The 19,297-nt window shown below is 41.1% G+C and overlaps 1 protein-coding gene and 1 long non-coding RNA gene across 5 annotated transcripts in view; one reads left to right on the top strand and one right to left on the bottom strand.

Annotated features, from left to right (window-relative positions):
• Positions 1 to 136: 136 nt before the first annotated feature.
• The window catches only part of bcor (BCL6 corepressor), a 260,969-nt gene continuing 241,808 nt past the window's right edge, over positions 137 to 19,297 (top strand). For all 3 annotated transcript variants that reach the window (XM_055644607.1, XM_055644605.1, XM_055644604.1), the window contains exons 1-2: positions 137 to 1,363; positions 1,663 to 1,744. In XM_055644607.1, the coding sequence (XP_055500582.1) occupies positions 1,254 to 1,363; positions 1,663 to 1,744 (192 nt within the window). In that variant the 5' untranslated portion in view covers positions 137 to 1,253. The remainder of the gene's footprint in view (positions 1,364 to 1,662; positions 1,745 to 19,297) is intronic.
• LOC129702698 (uncharacterized) overlaps positions 9,780 to 19,297 on the bottom strand; it is a 29,907-nt gene continuing 20,389 nt past the window's right edge. For both annotated transcript variants that reach the window (XR_008724419.1, XR_008724418.1), the window contains one exon: positions 9,780 to 14,773. This is a non-coding gene — a long non-coding RNA (uncharacterized LOC129702698). The remainder of the gene's footprint in view (positions 14,774 to 19,297) is intronic.

Genomic DNA, 19,297 nt, shown 5'->3' with positions numbered 1-19,297 from the left:
CCAATCGGATGATGGAAGGAAAACACCCGGGGCGTAGCACGGAGGGTGTCCGGATCATTTGATTGACAGCCCGAGAGGCCACTCGGAATCGAGAGTCGGCACGGCTGTCCCCGGGTTTGAGCCAATGGGGATTGAGCGAGCGTTTCTCCGTCCCGCCTCTCTTGGCGCGTGTCCAATTGTGGAGCTCGAGCTCGTTCGCTCGCGATCAGTGAGAATGGTTCGGAAGCTCGCGAGCTGGGGGATGGCGTGTGCAGGAGCAGCAGCGCAGCAGCCCGGTGTGATCCTTCACCAACGACCGAACGAATTAATAAATAAATAAGATTTTCCGGCAACAGAACTCCACTCTGTCCCGCCCCACACAGGCTCGCACTTTGAGATGTTTCCGTAATTATTTACTGGGAGCTTTGTGCCGTTTGATGAGGCGTGACGTCGGGCTGGCTTGGCTCAGTTCCTCTCGGGTCGGCGCAGCGAAACTTCCCGGGTGGTGCCCGCCGAACCGGGCCAGCAAAACGATCTGGGTTGGCGGCTGCAGCACAGGGCTGGGATTTTTTACCTCGGGTATTTACCTCCTTTATTTTACTGTGGCGTTTTCTCTTTTCAAAAAGAAATTATATGCAACTTTAAACAAGTAAAATACAACGAGAGAGGGTGAAGATTGGAAACCCAACTCTTATCAGAACCAAAGGGGTGAACCTGTGGGATAAACGCTAACATCAACCCGGACTTGGGCTGAGGGAAAGTGGTGACAGGTCATCGGATACCTTGGTCACAACCGGTATCAATTTGAATGCTTTGTCACTACGGGATTTCCAAAATACTAACAAGGTTGGAAAGCTGCAACCTGTTTTATTTTTCTCTCACGGCATCATCAATGTGGAATTAAAAGAAAAAGCGTTGCAATGAACCTCTGACGTGTTTGGGCAGAAGGCAGCGGTTGAAGTTGCTGGAAGATTTGCTCGTGGGAACAACGTCTCGTCCCTAGTGCTTGACGGAGGAACACTTGGCGCTTCACAAGATCCCATACGACCTCGATTTTTTCTCTTCTCGGGAGTGGAAGTCAAGGGTACTCATCATCATCATCATCATGCTGCTGCTGTCGTCGTCGTAGGGCGGACGCAGTTTGGCAACATTTTCTCGGGAGGGAAGGTTTTTTTTACCCCCTTTTAAGTTTGAGAAACCATGAATCAAAAGAGTCTTTGGGTCGCATGAAAGAAGCGAATAGACTTTTATATGAGTCTATCCTGTAAATAATCATGGCGAAAACTAAAGAGAAATGCGTCTGGAAAGAAACGTGTGGTGATTTTCGTTCAGTGCCCGGAGAGTGCATCGGCAGCAAGAAGGATCGCGACAAGCCCAACACCAAGTGAGTTTAATTTCCGTTCTGGTCACCATCACCCTTCTCCACCCTAGCTCATCTGCTGATTCACTTAAGAAACGGTGTCTCAACAACTTTATATACAGATACAATCGCGTATAGAAATAAATGCTATGGAATAAATGCATGTCACAACATATCTTAAAATTTGCAACTGCGCTGCAATAAAACATTTTATACTAGTATTTTAAATAAATGCATTTTCCCTTGGCTTTATGATATTTTTTCATTAACTTTTTGTCGATTATTAATTGATTACTGTAAATCCTCGACATCGTCTTTTCCAGGCTGGTGGACTCGGAAGTTGGCAGAGGACGATGCGAGGGCTATAATGTGGCCGATTCTCAGTCTTTACGAAGTGTAAAGAAGGTGGGTCTTGCTTCTGTTTATTTAACCAATTCACCCGGAAAGCGCAGAATAAGTTATCATAGAGATAAAACATCCAAGGTCGGAGTGACTGAAGATGGTTGTGAAAGAGAGGCTTTTCATTGAAACAGTGACTAAGTATTTGAGCGTTTGATATACTTTCTTGATCAAGGTAATGGCATGGTTTTCCTGGCTCCTTGTCTACTTAAACGCGCATAATCTTAATTTCGCGATGCAATAGTAACGCACAGATTTACAGAGGTTTGGCCAGATTTCTTACAGATATGTTAATGTCGTGCAGTAAAGCAATGTATATGTACCTTAACAGTTCCGTAGCACGTAATGTGACATTTTCAATGTTTATGGTGAATTATTTCAGGTGTTAGCGCGCTATTACGAGGTATACCGATATTTACAACGTTTTTCGTTTGTAACGCACCTTCATGTGAAAATAACACGTCCAAAGATGTTTCATAGAAGGATACGAAGACATAAAGAGGCAGACACGTTTAGGGGCGAGAATTACCAAACGCGTTAACATAGAGCATGAGAACAGGCCTTTAGACCACATTGTCTGTGCCGAACATCATGACAGGACCATCTCTGATATATCTGCGCCTTGATAGCTGGTTACTGTCAGTGAAGTGGCAGAGGGAGTAAAAAGAACAAAAGTCTTACCTGGCCCTCAACAGCATTAATGTTCATGGAGTCCAAGTCCATAGCTCCCTGAAAGTGGCAACACAAGTAATTAGAGTAATAAAGAAGGCATATGGTATGCTGTCTTTATAGTTTGGGGCATATAGGAGTCAGGATGTCATGATGCAGTTTTATAGGAAATCGATTAGGCCACATTTGAAATATTGCATGAAGCTCTAGTCGCCTCCTTACAGGAAAGATGTGGAGGTTTTGGAAATGGCACGGAGGAGCTTTACTGGAATGGTGCCTGGAATAGCTGCAGCGAGAGCTTGGTCAGACTTGGATTGTTTTCTATGGAATGCTGGAGATGCGGGGAGACCTGAAAGATGCATAGACAATTATGAGAGGCATAGGTAGGGTACACAGTCAGAATGTTTTTCCCAGGATGGAAAAATCAAATACTAGAGGCCATCGCTTTAAGGTGAGATGGGCATGTTAAAAGGAGATGTGTGGGGCAATTCTCTTTACACTGAGTGCCTGGATGCGATAGTGGCATTCAAGAAGCTTTTAGAAAAGCATATGGATATGGAGGAATATGGATTATACGTTGGTAAATCAGAGATGGTCATCATATTCAGCACAGATGATGTGGGCGAAGGTCCTATTGTTGTGCTGGACTGTTCTATGTTAAGGCAGGAGGTTTCTGTGGGAGTAGTTAGTGGCATTATGGAGGGAACTAAACACAAACATAACGTGAACTTTTTTTTAGATCATGATGAACAAAAGGCTATGTTACTCAGCAACAAAAGACTATAGAAACAAAGACTATAGAAACATAAAATTCTTAAAGGATTGGAAGGGCTAGATGCAAGAAAAATGTTCCCAATGTTGGGGGAGTCCAGAACCAGGCGTCACAGTTTAATTATAAGGGGTATGCCATTTGGGACTTGGATGAGGAAAACCCTTTTCACCCAGAGAGTTGTGAATCTGTGGAATTCTCTGCCACAGAAGACAGTGCAGGTCAAATCACTGGAAATTTTCAAGAGAGTTAGATATAGCTCTTAGGGCTAACGGAATCAAGGGATATGGAGAAAAAAACAGGAATGGGGCACTGATTCTGGATGATCAGCCATGATCATATTGCTGGCTCGAAGGGCTGCTCCTGCACCTATTTTCAGTGTTTCTATAGATAGACACAAAATACTAGAGTAACTCAGTGGGTCAGGCAGCATCTCTGATGATCCAGTAAATGGATAGGTGATGTTTTAGATCAGGACACTTCCACAAACTTACATTTCGGGTCGGGTCCCTTCAGACTCTTCTTTTGTTATAACAAAAGACTGTAGTTTAGTCCAAAAATAAAAATGCTATATGAGCGAAAGGTTGTTGAGTGGTGCCATAACAATCTCTCTTGACTTAATTTGTAAGTTCCAATAACTGAAGTACTGAAGTATGAGTAAAATGGGTGTTGCCATGGAGGTGTTATTAGCAGGTCTTTGTGAAAGGAAGGATATGAGGTTGGCCGCTCTCCTCAGGGTCAGCAAGGACATAATAACTGAAAAAAGCAGCCACAATCTGAGGTAAAGTCGGGGGAAAATGATCGAGTCATTGACATCTGTATGGAGTCAGTGAAAAATGTCAAAAAAATATGGGATTCATCTCTTTTACTTAGTAAAAGAAAAACCTAGTTCATTGAAAACAATGTTGGATGATCAGTTTGGCTCTGCAGAGAAAATAGAGGGATTGAGATAGGTTGACAATCATGATGAAAGGTGGAAGAACAGTGCATGAGGCCAACATTAGAAGCAAGAAAAAAAGTTGGATATTCATTTTTGTGCAGGAATCATTGCTGTGACCTAGGTTGTTTCTGATTATATGCAAATAATTTGGATGAAAATATAGGTAGGTTAATGAGTACATTTGCACACAAAAATGGACAGTGAGGAAGGTTGTTAATGGATACTGTAGGATATAGATCTTTTGGAAAATGGGTGGAAAATGCAAGATACGGTTTAATCGGGACAATTATGGTGGTGTATTTTTGAGAGGTCAAATGTAACTGGGTAGTGTACAATAAATGACAGATCCTTAACAAATGCAATAGGATTGTCGTAGTGTGTGATTTTGTGCAAAAGGCTTAGATAGGGCAGAAATTGTTAGGTGTATCCAAGAGGGTTTCTTGAAACAGTTCATAGGGAGAAGGGGGCATACTTGATCTTGTGTTGAAAAACAAGACCAGCCAGGTGACTTGTATTTGGTTTTGGGAATAGTGATCACAACTCTGTACATTTTAAGATTGTCATGAATAAGGACACGTCTGGGGGAACTGGGAAGAGTACATTGGGAGCAGCTGTGATTGGACAAGCCCAGTAAGCAGAAAGGATAAGGATGGCAAGCTAAAAGACCACTGGATGAGCAGAGAGGTTCTAAATCTGGTCGAAAGGAGAAAGGAAACAGATGTAATGTTTAGGGAAGATGGAGTAAAATAAAACACTCAGGAAATAACTCAAGCAGGCAATTAGAAGAGCCAAAAGGGCCATGAAATGTTATTGGGGAAAAAAATAGTGTGATGAAAATACCAAGGTATTTTTTATCATTAATAACAAGAGGATAACTAGGGAGAAGGTAAACCATTGGAGGATAATGAAATAAATTTATACTTGCAGTGAGGATGTAGGCAAGGTACTAACTAAATACTTTGTTTCTGTTTTCTATAAGGTGGACATGGATGATAGTGAGATCAGTGTGGGCTATACTAATATGTTAGGGCAGTTTGAGATCAAAAATGAGGTGGTGCTGGATCTTTAGAAAATCATTAAGGTGCATAAATCCTCAGGGCTTGATGGAATCTATTCCCAGGTTAAGAAAGATGAGAGAGGAAATTGCAGGAGCCTTGCTGAAGATCTTTGTATTTTCTCTTGCAACAGACGAGGTCTGCAAAATTGGAGAGTTGCCAATATTCAGATTCAGATTCAACTTTAATTGTCATTGTCAGTGTACGGTACAGAGACAATGAAATGCAGTACAATATTGTTTCAGAATGAAGGTGTAAATCATCCAGAGAATCATAGGTCAGTGAGCCTCACATCAGTGGTATGGATGCTATTGGAGAGCATTCTTCAGGTGAGGATTTACTTGCATTTGGAAGATAATAGGATAATTAGGGATGGTCAGCATGGCCTAGTTTATGGCAAGTCACGTCTTATGAATTTGATTGAGCTTTTTGAGGAGATGCCGAAGGTGATAAATGAGGGTAGAGCAGGGGATGTCTACATGGATTTTAGTAAGGCATTTGATAAAGTCCCTCATGGGAGGCTCATCCAGATTAAGATGCATGGAATCATGGATAATTTGGTAGTTTGGATTCAGAACTGGTTTACCCATGGAAGATGGAGGATATGGGATGAAGGGTGTTAATCTGGTTGGAGATTTGTGACATGTGATGTTTTACAAGGATCTGTGCTGGGAACTCTGTTTGTGATATATTTAAACAACTTGAATATAAATGTAGATGTATTGATTGGTAAATTTGCAGATGAGACCAAAATTGGTGGAGTGGCAGATAGAGAGGAAAATTTAGTGATATGGCCAAATGAAACAAACTCAGTTCAAAGCTCTGGATAGTTGGGCCAAAGGGCCTGTTTCTGTGTTGTGTGACTCTTTGACTGTACAAGGAATTTCTTTAACTGAAATTTGGGATAAGAATGCTATTTTTGAAAACAGTCGTCTTTTTGTAGGGCACCATTTTTTGTTCAAATCACTATCTGAATCATGGAGACCTGCATTGTCTCATGTTGAAATACTGAATTAGTTAATCTGGCCACAGTGGTAATTGGACATTACACCTTTTCCCCCAATTGATATCTTATGGAGAACAAAAATATTGTCTGCCATCTTGCTGTTCATGTGTAATGAAGACAAATGTCAATGTTATCAACCACAGAAAAATTCTTCCTGCCAATCAAAGATTGCTCATGAAAGGACATACTGGGTGAGAACAGATTTGGATTGTCAATATTTATTGTCATGGCTCATAAATATTGAAATCTTGGGTATTGTTTTAGGGGACAGCAAGTGCCTATTTATTTGTAACCAAAGAGTGGGTACACATAATTCGCTACTTGTCTCTCCTCCCTCCCTCAAGATAAGTAGCAAACTATAAACTCAATAATTAATTATGGGGTGGAACAAGATATCTGAAAAATTCTAGTTACAAACTGTTCACTTGATGTTCATTTGTATGATTATTATTCTGAATATGCCATTAACCCATTTTTAAAAATAAATTCTTCGTCCTAACTGTAATTTCCCCATTGCATATGCTGATTGGAACTTGCAATCTCTTTTAAGTTTCCGAATATTATTTATAACTATTTATACTATTTAAACAAATTTCTTGTTACATCGTTTTATTTAATGGTGGAACCAATTCCCACCTCTACTCCATAGTCTTATATCTCAAACCATATAAAATTAAATATCAATTTATATATATTTTTACTTCAATTTTACTCGACTTCTTTGTGGGATGTGTTCTTTTAGACAAATCGTCTGGGCAGACCTTAAAAAAATACTATTATCAATTAACCACAATGAAGAGGTTAGAGGGTCACTGGCGGTGCTGCTTTAACCGGACCTCTGTGCAGAACCATTAAGTTGTGTTTTAAATATTATGAATCCTTGATTCTGAGAAATGTGTGCAGCTACGGAAGAAAATCTTTACCAGGCCGATGTGATATTAAAATCGTGGATGTAAAGGGTTAAATCCAGTTTCATTCCTACCAGATTGGGAGAAACATTTTGCATGCATTCTTCTAATCTAGCAGATATTGTGGTCTAGAAATGTATATTCTGTGTGTTGTGTTAGGATGATAACCACTTGTTTGTTACAAAGTGCATGTGATTTAAATTCTCTGTTCACCACTCGCTGTCAACTTTCTTTGCACACACATGTTCACACTAGAGGCTTACGCGAACAACTGTATGTGAGAGCCAAGCGCAATCTTAAAAGTGAACATTTCGCAAGAAAATAAAAATATTTTATATGGTTGATACTAAATGCATTCCTAATTGTTCCCCGAATAATGTGACAATTGACTGGGGGGGGGGGGGGGCTGCATGAGGAGGAAAATTAGCATTTTTAACTTGCGTGGTTGCTTTAGCTCCCACTCACCATGCGCGCCACCATTTATATGGATGTTCCTGCCAATCACATAGATCGCCACGGTCATCATTATTGACGGTATAAACCGTGCTTGGAAATTCTTTGTACTTTATTGATATCTTAAACCTTTGAAAATAATCGTAAACTTCCGGTTGAATAAGACCATGCATTATTTGAGAATGTAAACTGCAGTAATCGAGCAATAATGAACAAAGTATGCTGAGTACCATTTGTGAAATGGTCAATGTGGTTACATATTTTTACCCCCCCCCCCCCCCCACACACACACACACAGAAATGTGTTCGAGTTATTACTACTGTCCCAGTTTCGTCCTGGACTATCACATTTAGCGGGCAATTCGGCAAAAATACTTTGGGTCCAATTATTGATTCTCGATGAATGCTTCAAAAAATGTATCAATCAAGCCGATAGTCTTTTGCAAAATAGCACCAAAATCAGCAAATCAATCACATGATGATGTGTACTGTATTTTACCGTTTAACAGCAATCGTCTGACAAATCAGTTTGTTGCCATTTAAACCCACAGTGGAGAATTTAATTATCAGTCGCGACAATGTAAATAATTTCGGAAGAAGGTGGATCATTGTTACCAAATTTTCAGCTTTACATGTATTGTGCCATCCTTGCTAACAGTCATGTGAGTCACTGGGGAAGGTCGCACAAGGGAGCTTTAGATCTCCTGTGAATCGTACATTTGCAATATTAAACATTTTTAACTTTATATACAATCATTAGAAACATTTTGCTGTATATGATGTAGTACACCAAATGTCCATTTACACTGTTTTTAAAAAGTGTGATCTTTAAAATACGTGCTTTATAATGTTCTAGATTTCTGAAAGATCTGCACGAACGTGTTTCATGCTGCCGAACAAGTGAAGTTTAGAAAGTATTGCAGAACGTAACTGCGCAGGATTTACTTTTTGTTCCTACAGTTGATAGTTTTTATAAATTAATGCTATTCACGCAGGTCTACAAATAAAAACTGTTTCTTGCTATAGGAAGAGTTAACAGGATGAATTTAGAGGATTCTAAGTTCTGATTTCCAGCTATCATTAACTGCAATCCGGAACATGAAATAAACAGATTGAATTTAAAGGGGCTTTATTTAACTTTGTCACCCGGGTTAATACTTAAACAATTCCGGTGAATATCCTGCAACTGTGCAGTATTATATGGTCGCACCGAACATTTAAGAATAATTGCATTTTAATTAACACAATTAGTTTTTCAGGTTAAAAATAACGTGCTTTAATTTGAACGATGTCAAAATGCTGCGATACTAATTTTCATTATTAACAATGGATTCTTTAAATATACATTTGTTATTTATTTAATTATGATATGTGCTGATCTATACATTTCGAGTTGATTTTTAAAATTTATTTAAGGAAAAAGACATTCGTGTATTTACAACGTTAATCGTTCACGTATTTAACCCAGATTGCACAGCTCGAGTTATAGAGCATGGTCGCTGAAAGGGATTGCCGGTCTTATCAAATGAGTATCTTTCCCGGCCGTGTCGCCTGTACCCGCCTGTCGAACACAACCATACATACTCAAAAATGGAGTCGAAAAAGTTTGATATCATATCCTTCATTGCCAGTGATAGCAATGCCTTTCGCCTTGTGGTAGGTAATCAGTTGCGGAATGTGGACATAGATCACGCGGGCTGCGTCTCTGAGGGCGATTGGGATAAGAGGGAAGCCAGTGTTGTTCAGACTCGCTGAATATTTGCTTGGCTCTGACTGCCTACCCACAGACAATGGCTTCAGCTAATGGCTCCGACTCGGGAGCGGGAAAGCAGTCAGCAACAGCGGCGCGTTTACATATTACACAGTTTGAATTATAGAGTACGATCACGTGCTAATCAGTCTGGATTATATCGTGATCTCTACCATTACGAAGGTTATAGTTAAGAACGTGGTTTTGGGTTTCGGTCATATTTTGCATTCAAAATGCAGCAGCAGCAAAAACAATAGCACCGCCTTGAAAACGTGTGCCCTCCGCATCATTCTGGGGTCGAAAGCAAGTACGATCGCGAACCTGCAGTGGTATTAAACACTTTCCATTGTCGCGACTGATTACAAAATGTACACTAAGATAAATCCACACTGGAACCTTTGGTATTAAATCGACCAAAACAGTTTGTTATTTTAAGGTGCTATGTGGTCTGTCGATCTTTTTGCTGGATGTGTCTAGATCTTTCAAGCATACCACACAGTGGCAAATACGCAGCGTTTGTTGGTCACGTATGCTCCAAGGTGTGGGCTGTGGGTTCTTATTTCCACGAAAACCCCAAACATAAGCTATTTTAATCGATAGTCGGTGTCCAATAGGTCTATAGCAATGCAAAGGTCAGAGCCATGCTAATCGAGCATGTTGATTGAACGGAGGATATGCAAGCGTCAGGAATAGAGAAATTAGGATACCAAATTATCTTTGTCTTTCGAAGTTCACTTTGCTGCGCACATCACTTGGATCTCTTAAGAGCACATTTTATCCAAACGTGTACTGGAAACAATGACGAAAGCGAGCGATATAAAGTTTTGGTAGTTGATAGATTATTGTCATATCCGAGCTCCAAGAGCTGCTTCCCTCCCCATCTCATGTGGCCTGTAAAACCGAGGACTGTGAACAGAAAGTTATTTTGGAACCATGTTAAACGCATCACGTATAGACAATGTCCTGAATGTGAGATGATTTTGCTCTTCATGGAATTATGTCAAAGTAAAACGTATTGTGGCTGCTGTGAAAATGAAACGGCCTTCGCAATTGCATCAGCGCTCCCACTCATGTTTACATTATGAAGAACGCGGTTATAAAAGTTAATGCTTAATTTTAGAAAGACAAAATAAGCATCTTGCATCCATCTCTTTCTATTAGGCACAACAATATAGAAGTATCTATTTTTATTTTTTAACTTTGCTGCAGCCGACGACACTCGGACACATACTTCCAGCGACGCTGCTGCGCTAAACTCTGGAGTATTTTCTGACAACATTTTTGCGTTGGGAGACTACAATAGACAATAGGTGCAGGAATAGGCCATTCGGCCCTTCGAGCCAGTACTGCCATTCACTGTGATCATGGCTGATCATCCACATTCAGTACCTCGTTCCTGCCTTCTCACCATATCTCCTGACTCTATTTTTAAGAGCTATCTAACTCTCTCTTGAAAGCATCCACAGAATTGGCTTCCACTGCCTTCTGAGGCAGAGAATTCCACAGATTCACAACTATGAGTAAAAAAAGTTTGTCCTCATCTCCGTTCTAAATGGCCTCCCCCTTATTCTTAAACTGTGGCCCCTGGTTCTGGACTCCCCCAACATCGGGAACATGTTTTCTGCCTCTAGCACGTCCAATCCCTTAATAATCATATGTTATAATAAGATAGAATAGAATAGTTTCTTTATTGTCATTGTAACATGAACCATGTACAACGAAATTTAAAAATGTCAGCCAGTCAGTGCACCATTCAAACATTTCTAAAAGCTAACGATACATACAAGATAAAATATTAAAAGATAAACAACTAAAATAAATATCACGAAAATAGCCCGCATAAACACCCAACCCTCCATCCTTCTGTCGATTTCACAATGTACCACATTCCCTTAGTATGTATCGCCCCTGCATTCCTTGGCGGCTACATTTAGTGCTTTTATAGCAGTGGGGTAAAAACTGTTTTTTAGTCTGTTCGTATTGTATTGTATTGTATTGTATATCTTTATTGTCATTTCCTGAGTATTCACATACCCAGAGGAAACAAAAAAAACGTTGCTCAACCAGTGTCCATTCAGTGTGTATTAAAAAATAAATAGAAATAAAAATACATATATCATGAACAAATTTAACACTCTACTAAACATTCAACAGGCGTTCCGATCGGCAGCGGCACGACAGTGGCTCTGCTGCAGTGTGTCCAGGTTGGTGGTTGGTGCGCGATACTTTGGCGGGGGCAAAATCCGTTTAGCAGGCTAATAGCCTGTGGGAAGAAGCTGAGGAGCATCCTGCTGGTTTTGCAGCTAATGCTCCTGTACCTCCTCCCAGATGGCAGGATGGAGAATATGTGATGCGATGGGTTGTAGGGGTCTTTGATGATGGAGATGGCTCTGCTGATACATCTCTTCCTGTATATGTCCAGCAGGAAAGGGAGTGGAGCACCAATAATCCTGCTGGCGGTCTTCACAATCCTTGTCCTTGTAGATCTGTGCCGTCTGCCTGACGGCAACAGTTCAAACAGGGAGTGTCCGGGGTGGGAAATGTCCTTTATGATACTCTGGGATTTTTTGGTGCAGCGGGAACTGTGTAAGTCCTCCATGGTAAGGAGATCCCCTCATTCTTCTAAATTCCAGAGTATACAAGCCCAGCTGCTCCATCCTATTAACATATGACAGTCCCGCCACCCCGGCAATTAACAGTGAACCTACGCTGCAACGCCCTCAATAGCAAGAATGTCCTTCCTCAAATATGGTGACCACAATTGCACCCTGTACTCCAGGTGAGGTCTCACTAGGGCCCTGTACAACTGCAGAAGGGCCTCTTTACTCCTATGCTCAACTCCTCTTGTTAACAAGACCAACATGCCATTTGCTTTCTTCACTGCCAGCTGTAGTGCATGCTTACTTTCAGTGAGTGATGAACCAGGACCCCCAGGTCTCTTTGTACTTACCATTTCCCCAACTTGACACCATTCAGACAATAATCTGCCTTCCTGTGTTTGCCACCTCACATTTATCCACATTAAACTGCATCTACTATGCATCCACCCACTCACCTAACCGGTCCAAGTCACTCTGCATTCTCATAGTATCCTCCTCACAGTTCACACTGCCACCCAGCTTAGGGTCATCTGCAAATTCGCTGATATTACTTTGAATCCCTTCATCTAAATCATTGATGTATATTGTAAATAGCTGCAGTCCCAGCACCGAGCCTTGCGGTACCCCACTAGTCACTGCCTGCCATTCTGAAAGGGACCCGTTAATCCTTACTCTTTGTACCCCTGCCTGCCAACCAATTTTCCATCCATGTCAGTACCCTATCCCCAATACCATATGCTCTAATTTTGTCCACTAATCTCCTTTGTGGGACTTTATCAAATGCTTTCTGAAAGTCCAGGTACACTACATCCACTGGTTCTCCCTTGTCCATTTTCCTAGTTACATCCTCAAAAAATTCCAGAAGATTAGTCAAGCATGATTTCCCCCTTTGTAAATCCATGCTGACTCGGACCAATCTTGTTACTGCTTTCAAAATGTGCCGCTATTTCATCTTTTATAATTGACTCTAGCATCTTCCCCACCACTGATGTCAGGCTAACGTCTATAATTCCCTGTTTTCTCTCTCCCGCCTTTCTTAAAAAGTGGGATAACATTAGCTACCCTCCAATCCACAGGAACTGATCCTGAATCTATAGAACATTGGGAAATGATCACCAATGCGTCCATGATTTCTAGAGTCACTTCCTTAAGTACCCTGGGATGCAGACCATCAGGCCTTGGGGATTTATCAGCCTTCAGTTCCATCAGTGTACGCAACAATATTTCCTGCCTAATGTGAATTTCCTTCAGTTCGTCCGTCACCCTAGATCCTCTGGCCACTAGTACATCAGGGAAATTGTTCGTGTCTTCCTTGGTGAAGACGGATCCAAAGTACCTGTTCAACTCGTCTGCCATTTCCTTGTTCCCCATAATAAATTCACCTGTTTCAGTCTTCAAGGGTCCAACTTTGGTCTTAACTATTTTTTTCCTCTTCACATACCTAAAGACGCTTTTACTATCCTCCTTTATATTCTTGGCTAACCTACCTTCGTACCTCGTCTTTTCTCCCTGTATTGGCTTTTTTGTTATCTTCCGTTGCTCTTTAAAATTTACCCAATCCTCTGACTTCTCACTCATCTTCCCTTTTATTTTTTATACTGTCCTTGACTTCCTTTGTCAGCCACGGTCACCCCTTATTCCCCTTGGAATCTTACTTCCTCTTTGGAATGAACTGATCCTGCACCTTCTGTTTTATTCCCAGAAATGCCTGCCATTGTTGTTCCACTGTCATCCCTGCTAGGGTATCTTTCCAGTCAGCTTTGGCCAGCTCCTACCTCATGGCTCCATATTCCCCTTTGTTCAACTGTAATGCTGACACTTTGAATTATCCCTTCTCCCTCTCAAATTGTGTATTAAAACATAATATTATGATCACTAATGGTGCCTTTACTACGATCTATGCTGTGTATTGAAGAATCAAGAGATTAGCCATAAACTCGTAATTTTTTGCCTCTAAATAAATCTGTTCAGTATTTGTTGTTACTTTAAAACCCAACAAAAAACAATTGTGTTCAGTTCTAGGCACCATATTATAGGAAAGATATTGTCAAGCTTGAAAAGGTTCAGAAAAGATTTACGAGGATGTTGCTAGGACTAGAGGGTCTGTGCTATAGGGAGAGGTTGAGTAGGCTGGAGCTCATATTCCTTGGAGCGCAGGAGGATGAGGGGTGATCTTATAGAGGTGTATAAAATCATGAGAGGAAAGAATCGGGTAAATGCACAGAATCTCTTGGGGGAATCGAGGACCAGAGGACATAGGTTCAAGTTGAAGGGGAAAATATTTAATAGGAATCTGAGTGGTAACTTTTTCACACTAAAGGTGGTGGGTTTATGGAACAAGCTGCCAGAGGAGGTAGTTGAGGTTGGGACTATCCCAACGGAGAGATAAGTTTTTTTTTGCCTTCCATCACAGCGAGGAGGAGATGCGCTGTGATGGATGTCTGTACATTGTGTTGTGTCTTGGGTCTTTTTTTTTCATGTGTGTATGACTGCAGAAACAACATTTCATTTGAGCCTCTATGAGGTTCAAGTGACAAATAAATTGTATTGTGTATTGTGTAGACAGGTACGTGGATAGGTCAAGTTTGGAGGGATATGGACCAAGCACAAGCAGGTGGGATGAGTGTAGCTGGGACATGTTGGCGGGTGTGGGCAAGTTGGTCTGAAGGGCCTGTTTCCACACTGTATCACTCTATGACTTTAAATTTAAAGATGTTGCAAATAGAAAGCAGAGGGTCTGACAACCAGTCTGAAGAAGGGTCTCGACCCGAAATATCACGGATTTCTTCTCTCCAGAGATGCTGCCTGTCCCGCAGTTACTCCAGCATTTTGTGTCTATCATTGGTTTAAACCAGTATCTGCAGTTCCTTCCTACGCAGAGGGTTCTGTAGAGAGAGCAGATGAATTCAAGTTTAAAATGTGGGTGTGTGACCACCATAAATACTGTTCACTTGAAAGTTAACTCATCTGTTCTTCTTACTGATGCTGTCTGCTTGGATATATTTATATTAACCAATAGTGTGTCCTCCCCCCCCCCCTCTTTTTCCTTCCCCCTTCCTCACCTCCCCCTTTCCCCCCCCCTTTCCCCCCCCCCTTCCTCCCCCCCCCCTCCCCCCATCCTTCCCATCTCCCCACGTCCTTTCCCTCCCCACTTCTTCCCCTTCCACCCTTTCTTCCTCCAGCTGAATGGGCTGTTTCCACACTGTATCTCTAGGGTCTAAAGATGGGATTAAAATATACTCGACCAAGGGAGACCCGTTGGGTCCCGTCCCCTCAATGTGCGGTTGCAAGGGGGAGAGCGGCCTGCGGCGTCACATACACACTAACCACCACACCCCCCCACACACAAACCCCCCCCCCCCCTCCACACACACACACACTAACCATCCCCCTTGATATTATTAATATAGAGAGGGGGGAGGAAGAGAGGGGGGAAGAGAGGGAAAGGGGAGGGGGAGGGAGAGAGGGGGGGTGGGAGGAAGAGGATGAAGAATAGGGGGTGGGAGGAAGAGGGTGGAGAATACAGGGTGGGAGGAAGTGGGGGGGGGGGGAGGATGAGGGGAGAAGAGTAAGGTGATTTTTGACTTGTAGACACATTGGACCTCAAACTTCTAATTGCTGTCACAATAAACCTTCTAATTCCAGAGTCATAGAAAATCAATGGCCTCATCATTTCTGCGCCGGATGAAAAAGAGTTGTGTAGCCCATTCCATTTGCCAGCTCTTGGGTATTTTTGCTGCTCTTTGTTCTTCAATTGTACATTCACGTACTTTTTAAAATGTAATGATCTCTCTCTAAATATACTGTCCATTTTGGTAGTGAGTTCCAGACTATGCCCATCCTCTGAATGTTAATAGACAATAGGTGCAAGAGTGGAAAATGACATGAATGGAAAATATTTGTTAATCCTACAAATTATTTAAAATATATTTTACTTGGTTTTTACCACAAAAAAAGAAAATGCATCTTTTTCCTGAGCCCCCCATATTTTCAGTTGTCTCAATAATATTTACCCTCAGCCTCCTCTGTTTCAGATATCCAAGTTTTCTTCATAACTAAAATTTTCCAGTGTGAGTAGCATCACCAAGAAGCTCCCAGCTCTCTCCTTTAATATAGTAACCTCAGCTTTGTGCAATACTTAAGTTTTGGGGTAATTTATGTTAGGTACAAATCAGAAACAATATGTTTAATTTTTAATTTCACTTCGATCCTTTGAATTCTGAATTTCCACGTGCCACTAGTTTATCCTCTACTCTTTCAACTGTTTAAACTTTTGGTCATGTGTCATGCAGTTATTTTTATTTCAGTAACAGTTGTGAAGTTATTGGTTTTCTACAGGAAATGAACTGTCAATTGCTCTTCATCCAATTAGAATAGTTGTCGAGTTTTCACTCAGCAAATAATTTTGGTGTCTTAGCAACATGCTTGTGTGCCACATTCTGTTGTGGGCACAGGAACGTTCAACAAGTGAGGCTGCTACCTGCTGCTCATTCTGGAATCCAAATGTGGATTAATGTGGCCAATGAGTGAATGGTGCTTCTTCTAGTGTATGTTCTGCTTATTTAGTAGGAGACATTCTAGGTCCTTAAGTGCAGAGCAATGGGATGGTAATGACCTGATTGTCAAGTGTTTCTCTGGCTTGGTGATAGCCATTTGGATTGATGTTGGATGTTTGAAATGTTCCTCTGTTGTGCACCTCAGCATACAGCCCTGCTGGCTACTCTCTTCACTGTGGTCTGGTTTTTAAGAAACTCTGGATAAATTCCATTGGTTCCTGGTGTTTTTCTGATTTAGGTGTTGCACAGTTCCCCTTTTGTGTAAGAGCTTGATAAGTCTGTCTGCTCTGGAATGTTCGGAGGAAACTGCATTGAATAGATTTTATTGTCCATTTGGCTTCCTTGCTGGTTAATGTCTTCCAATTAGTAAGAAGCTGTGAAATGATGACATCAGTGCTGACACTGGGCTCCTTTTCAAGTTGTTGGTTGGCTGTTCCAATGAGTTTCCTAGCAAAGCTCTCCAAGGTGTTCTGCTTTCCTATACAATGTCCTGCTTTAAAAAGTGTTGTTACCACCAATGGCTCTTCATTTTCACTGTATTCTCAGAAGTAGATCAATTTCTGTATCCAGCAAAATATGCTAGTTTGAGAAATCCCTTTAGGATGGGGAGGGATCTGATTAATTACAATATGTCCATTCCTGCTGTAGACATCCCAGTTAGCTTTCAACTGACTCGGGCATAAGTTTGGCTTTATGTTCAGACCAATATGAATAATCAAGGACGATTCTCACTCACTCTTCCCCTACCCTCCCATTGGGCAAGAGGTATCAGAAGTGTGAAAAACGCATACCTCCAGATTCAGGGAGCTTCTTCTCATTTGTCACCAGACAACTGAACCATCCTATCAACAACTAGAGAGCAGCCCTGAGCTACCAACTACCTAATTGGGGTAACTAAACTCTGGGTGATGTTAGGCAGTGGAGGGAGAAGGCAGCATCACTGAGAGCACGTTGCGTGAGTCACCGGGTCACAGGAAGCAGGAGGATCGAGTTTGTTCCCTTTTTTGAGTTTGTGAATCAGTAATAAAATAGAGTATCCTGTCCTGCAAAAAGGGAAATTTGACCCCTGATTTTCTTGATTACCATAAATGAATGCTTTATTAATAGGATTGTTTGGTTGAATGTCAAATGATAACATGATTGGACTTTGCTATGTTGTTGTTTCTGGTGAAACGGTCTGCTGAAATGTATGAAACGTAGTAACATTGTGAAGTTTATTTAGTTTTTTACTCCATTATGAGTCACCACCTCTGGAGGAAATAACTTTTTTTAAAGAACAGAAGTTGGAGGTTGGTGACTTGCGCTCAGATTGAGTTTAATTACCCAAATGAAGCTTTGTTTCTTAACTTGAACAGAATGAGCAGACAGTGCAACCATAGTTGCACAAAATACTGTATGATTGGCAGTGCATTAGCTCTTTAAAGCAAGAATGCTTGCAAGAATATGTAGGTTGCTCTGTTGATATCAGCTTGATGTATCCATAGGCCCTGAATGGCACCTAACTCTGCCTTCTGTTCCATCATGAATATCTATAAACAGGAACACGTGCCCATATACATGTTGATATATGGTGTTCTGTTGTTTAATCCAATAAATAATTTTAAAGTTTGAAACACAAACTAATTTTGTAACTTCTAGAATTACACCATTCTTCCTCTCCCAAGAACAACGTGTTATAAATGAACCTTTCAGCTGCACTTCTTCAGCCACATGTCTTCTGCCACTGTAGTTGATAAAACAGTTTTTTTTTAATACCAAAAGTGGAAAGGTTGTGTATTTATTTGACTCGTTAGCATGTGGTATGTGAAGAAAACAACAATTCTGTGAAGCATCCTAATAAACAACTTCAAACATAATAATAGATAGAGCAGGTGATTGGAAATATTGGTCCATGATTGGATCTAGATATGTTTTCCCCATGTTGCCGGTTCTTTTTATTGCAATGTTAGGTATATTAAGGGGAAAGCATAGTTTGAGGTTCCCTGCAAAGAGATGTAATATTACAAGATTGAGGGCTCATCTTTGCTATTTTACAAAGTAATGTGCATGTAATAGAGTCATAGTCATACAGCATGGAAACAGGCCCCTCGGTCCACCTTGCCCATGACGACTGCCCCATGTGCACTAGTCTCACCTGCCTGTGTTAGGCTCTTTTCTAAATCTTCTAAATCTTACCTATTCAATTACCTATCCAAATGTCTTTTGAATCTCATTGAAACATATAAGATTGTTAAGGCTTGGACACGCTAGAGGCAGGAAACATGTTCCCGATGTTGGGGGAGACCAGAACCATGGGCCACAATTTAAGAATAAAGAGCAAGTCATTTAGAACAGAGACGAGGAAACACTTTTTCTCACAAAGAGTGGTGAATCTGTGGAATTCTCTGCCTCAGAGCGCGGTGGAGGCAGGTTCTCTGGATGCTTTCAAGAGAGAGCTAGATAGGGCTCTTAAAAATAGCAGAGTCAGGGGATATGGGGAAAAGGCAGGAATGGGGTACTGATTGGGGATGATCAACCATGATCACATTGAATGGCGGTGCTGGCACGAAGGGCCGAATGGCATACTCCTGCAACTATTATCTATTGTCTATTGTATATTGAATGTATATGTATTGTTCATTGTCATTTTGTAACAATTTATTTGTCTTTTGGTGTCAGCCATAACTTTTTTTTTGCTGTCTCAGTCAGACTGAGTTTAATTTTCACTCCAAGGATTTGAGCATAAAATTTACATTGATATTGATACTGTCATGGTGCATTAATAGTGCATTCACAAGGTTAATTCCTAGGATGGCGGGACTGTCATATGTTGATAGAATGGAGGGGCTAGGCTTGTATACTCTGGAATTTAGA

The sequence above is a fragment of the Leucoraja erinacea genome, chromosome 13 (genome assembly GCF_028641065.1).
Source record: "Leucoraja erinacea ecotype New England chromosome 13, Leri_hhj_1, whole genome shotgun sequence".
Classification (NCBI taxonomy): domain Eukaryota; kingdom Metazoa; phylum Chordata; class Chondrichthyes; order Rajiformes; family Rajidae; genus Leucoraja; species Leucoraja erinaceus.
Note: the sequence above shows the minus strand (reverse complement) of the source record. Positions and strands in the feature narration are given on the sequence as shown.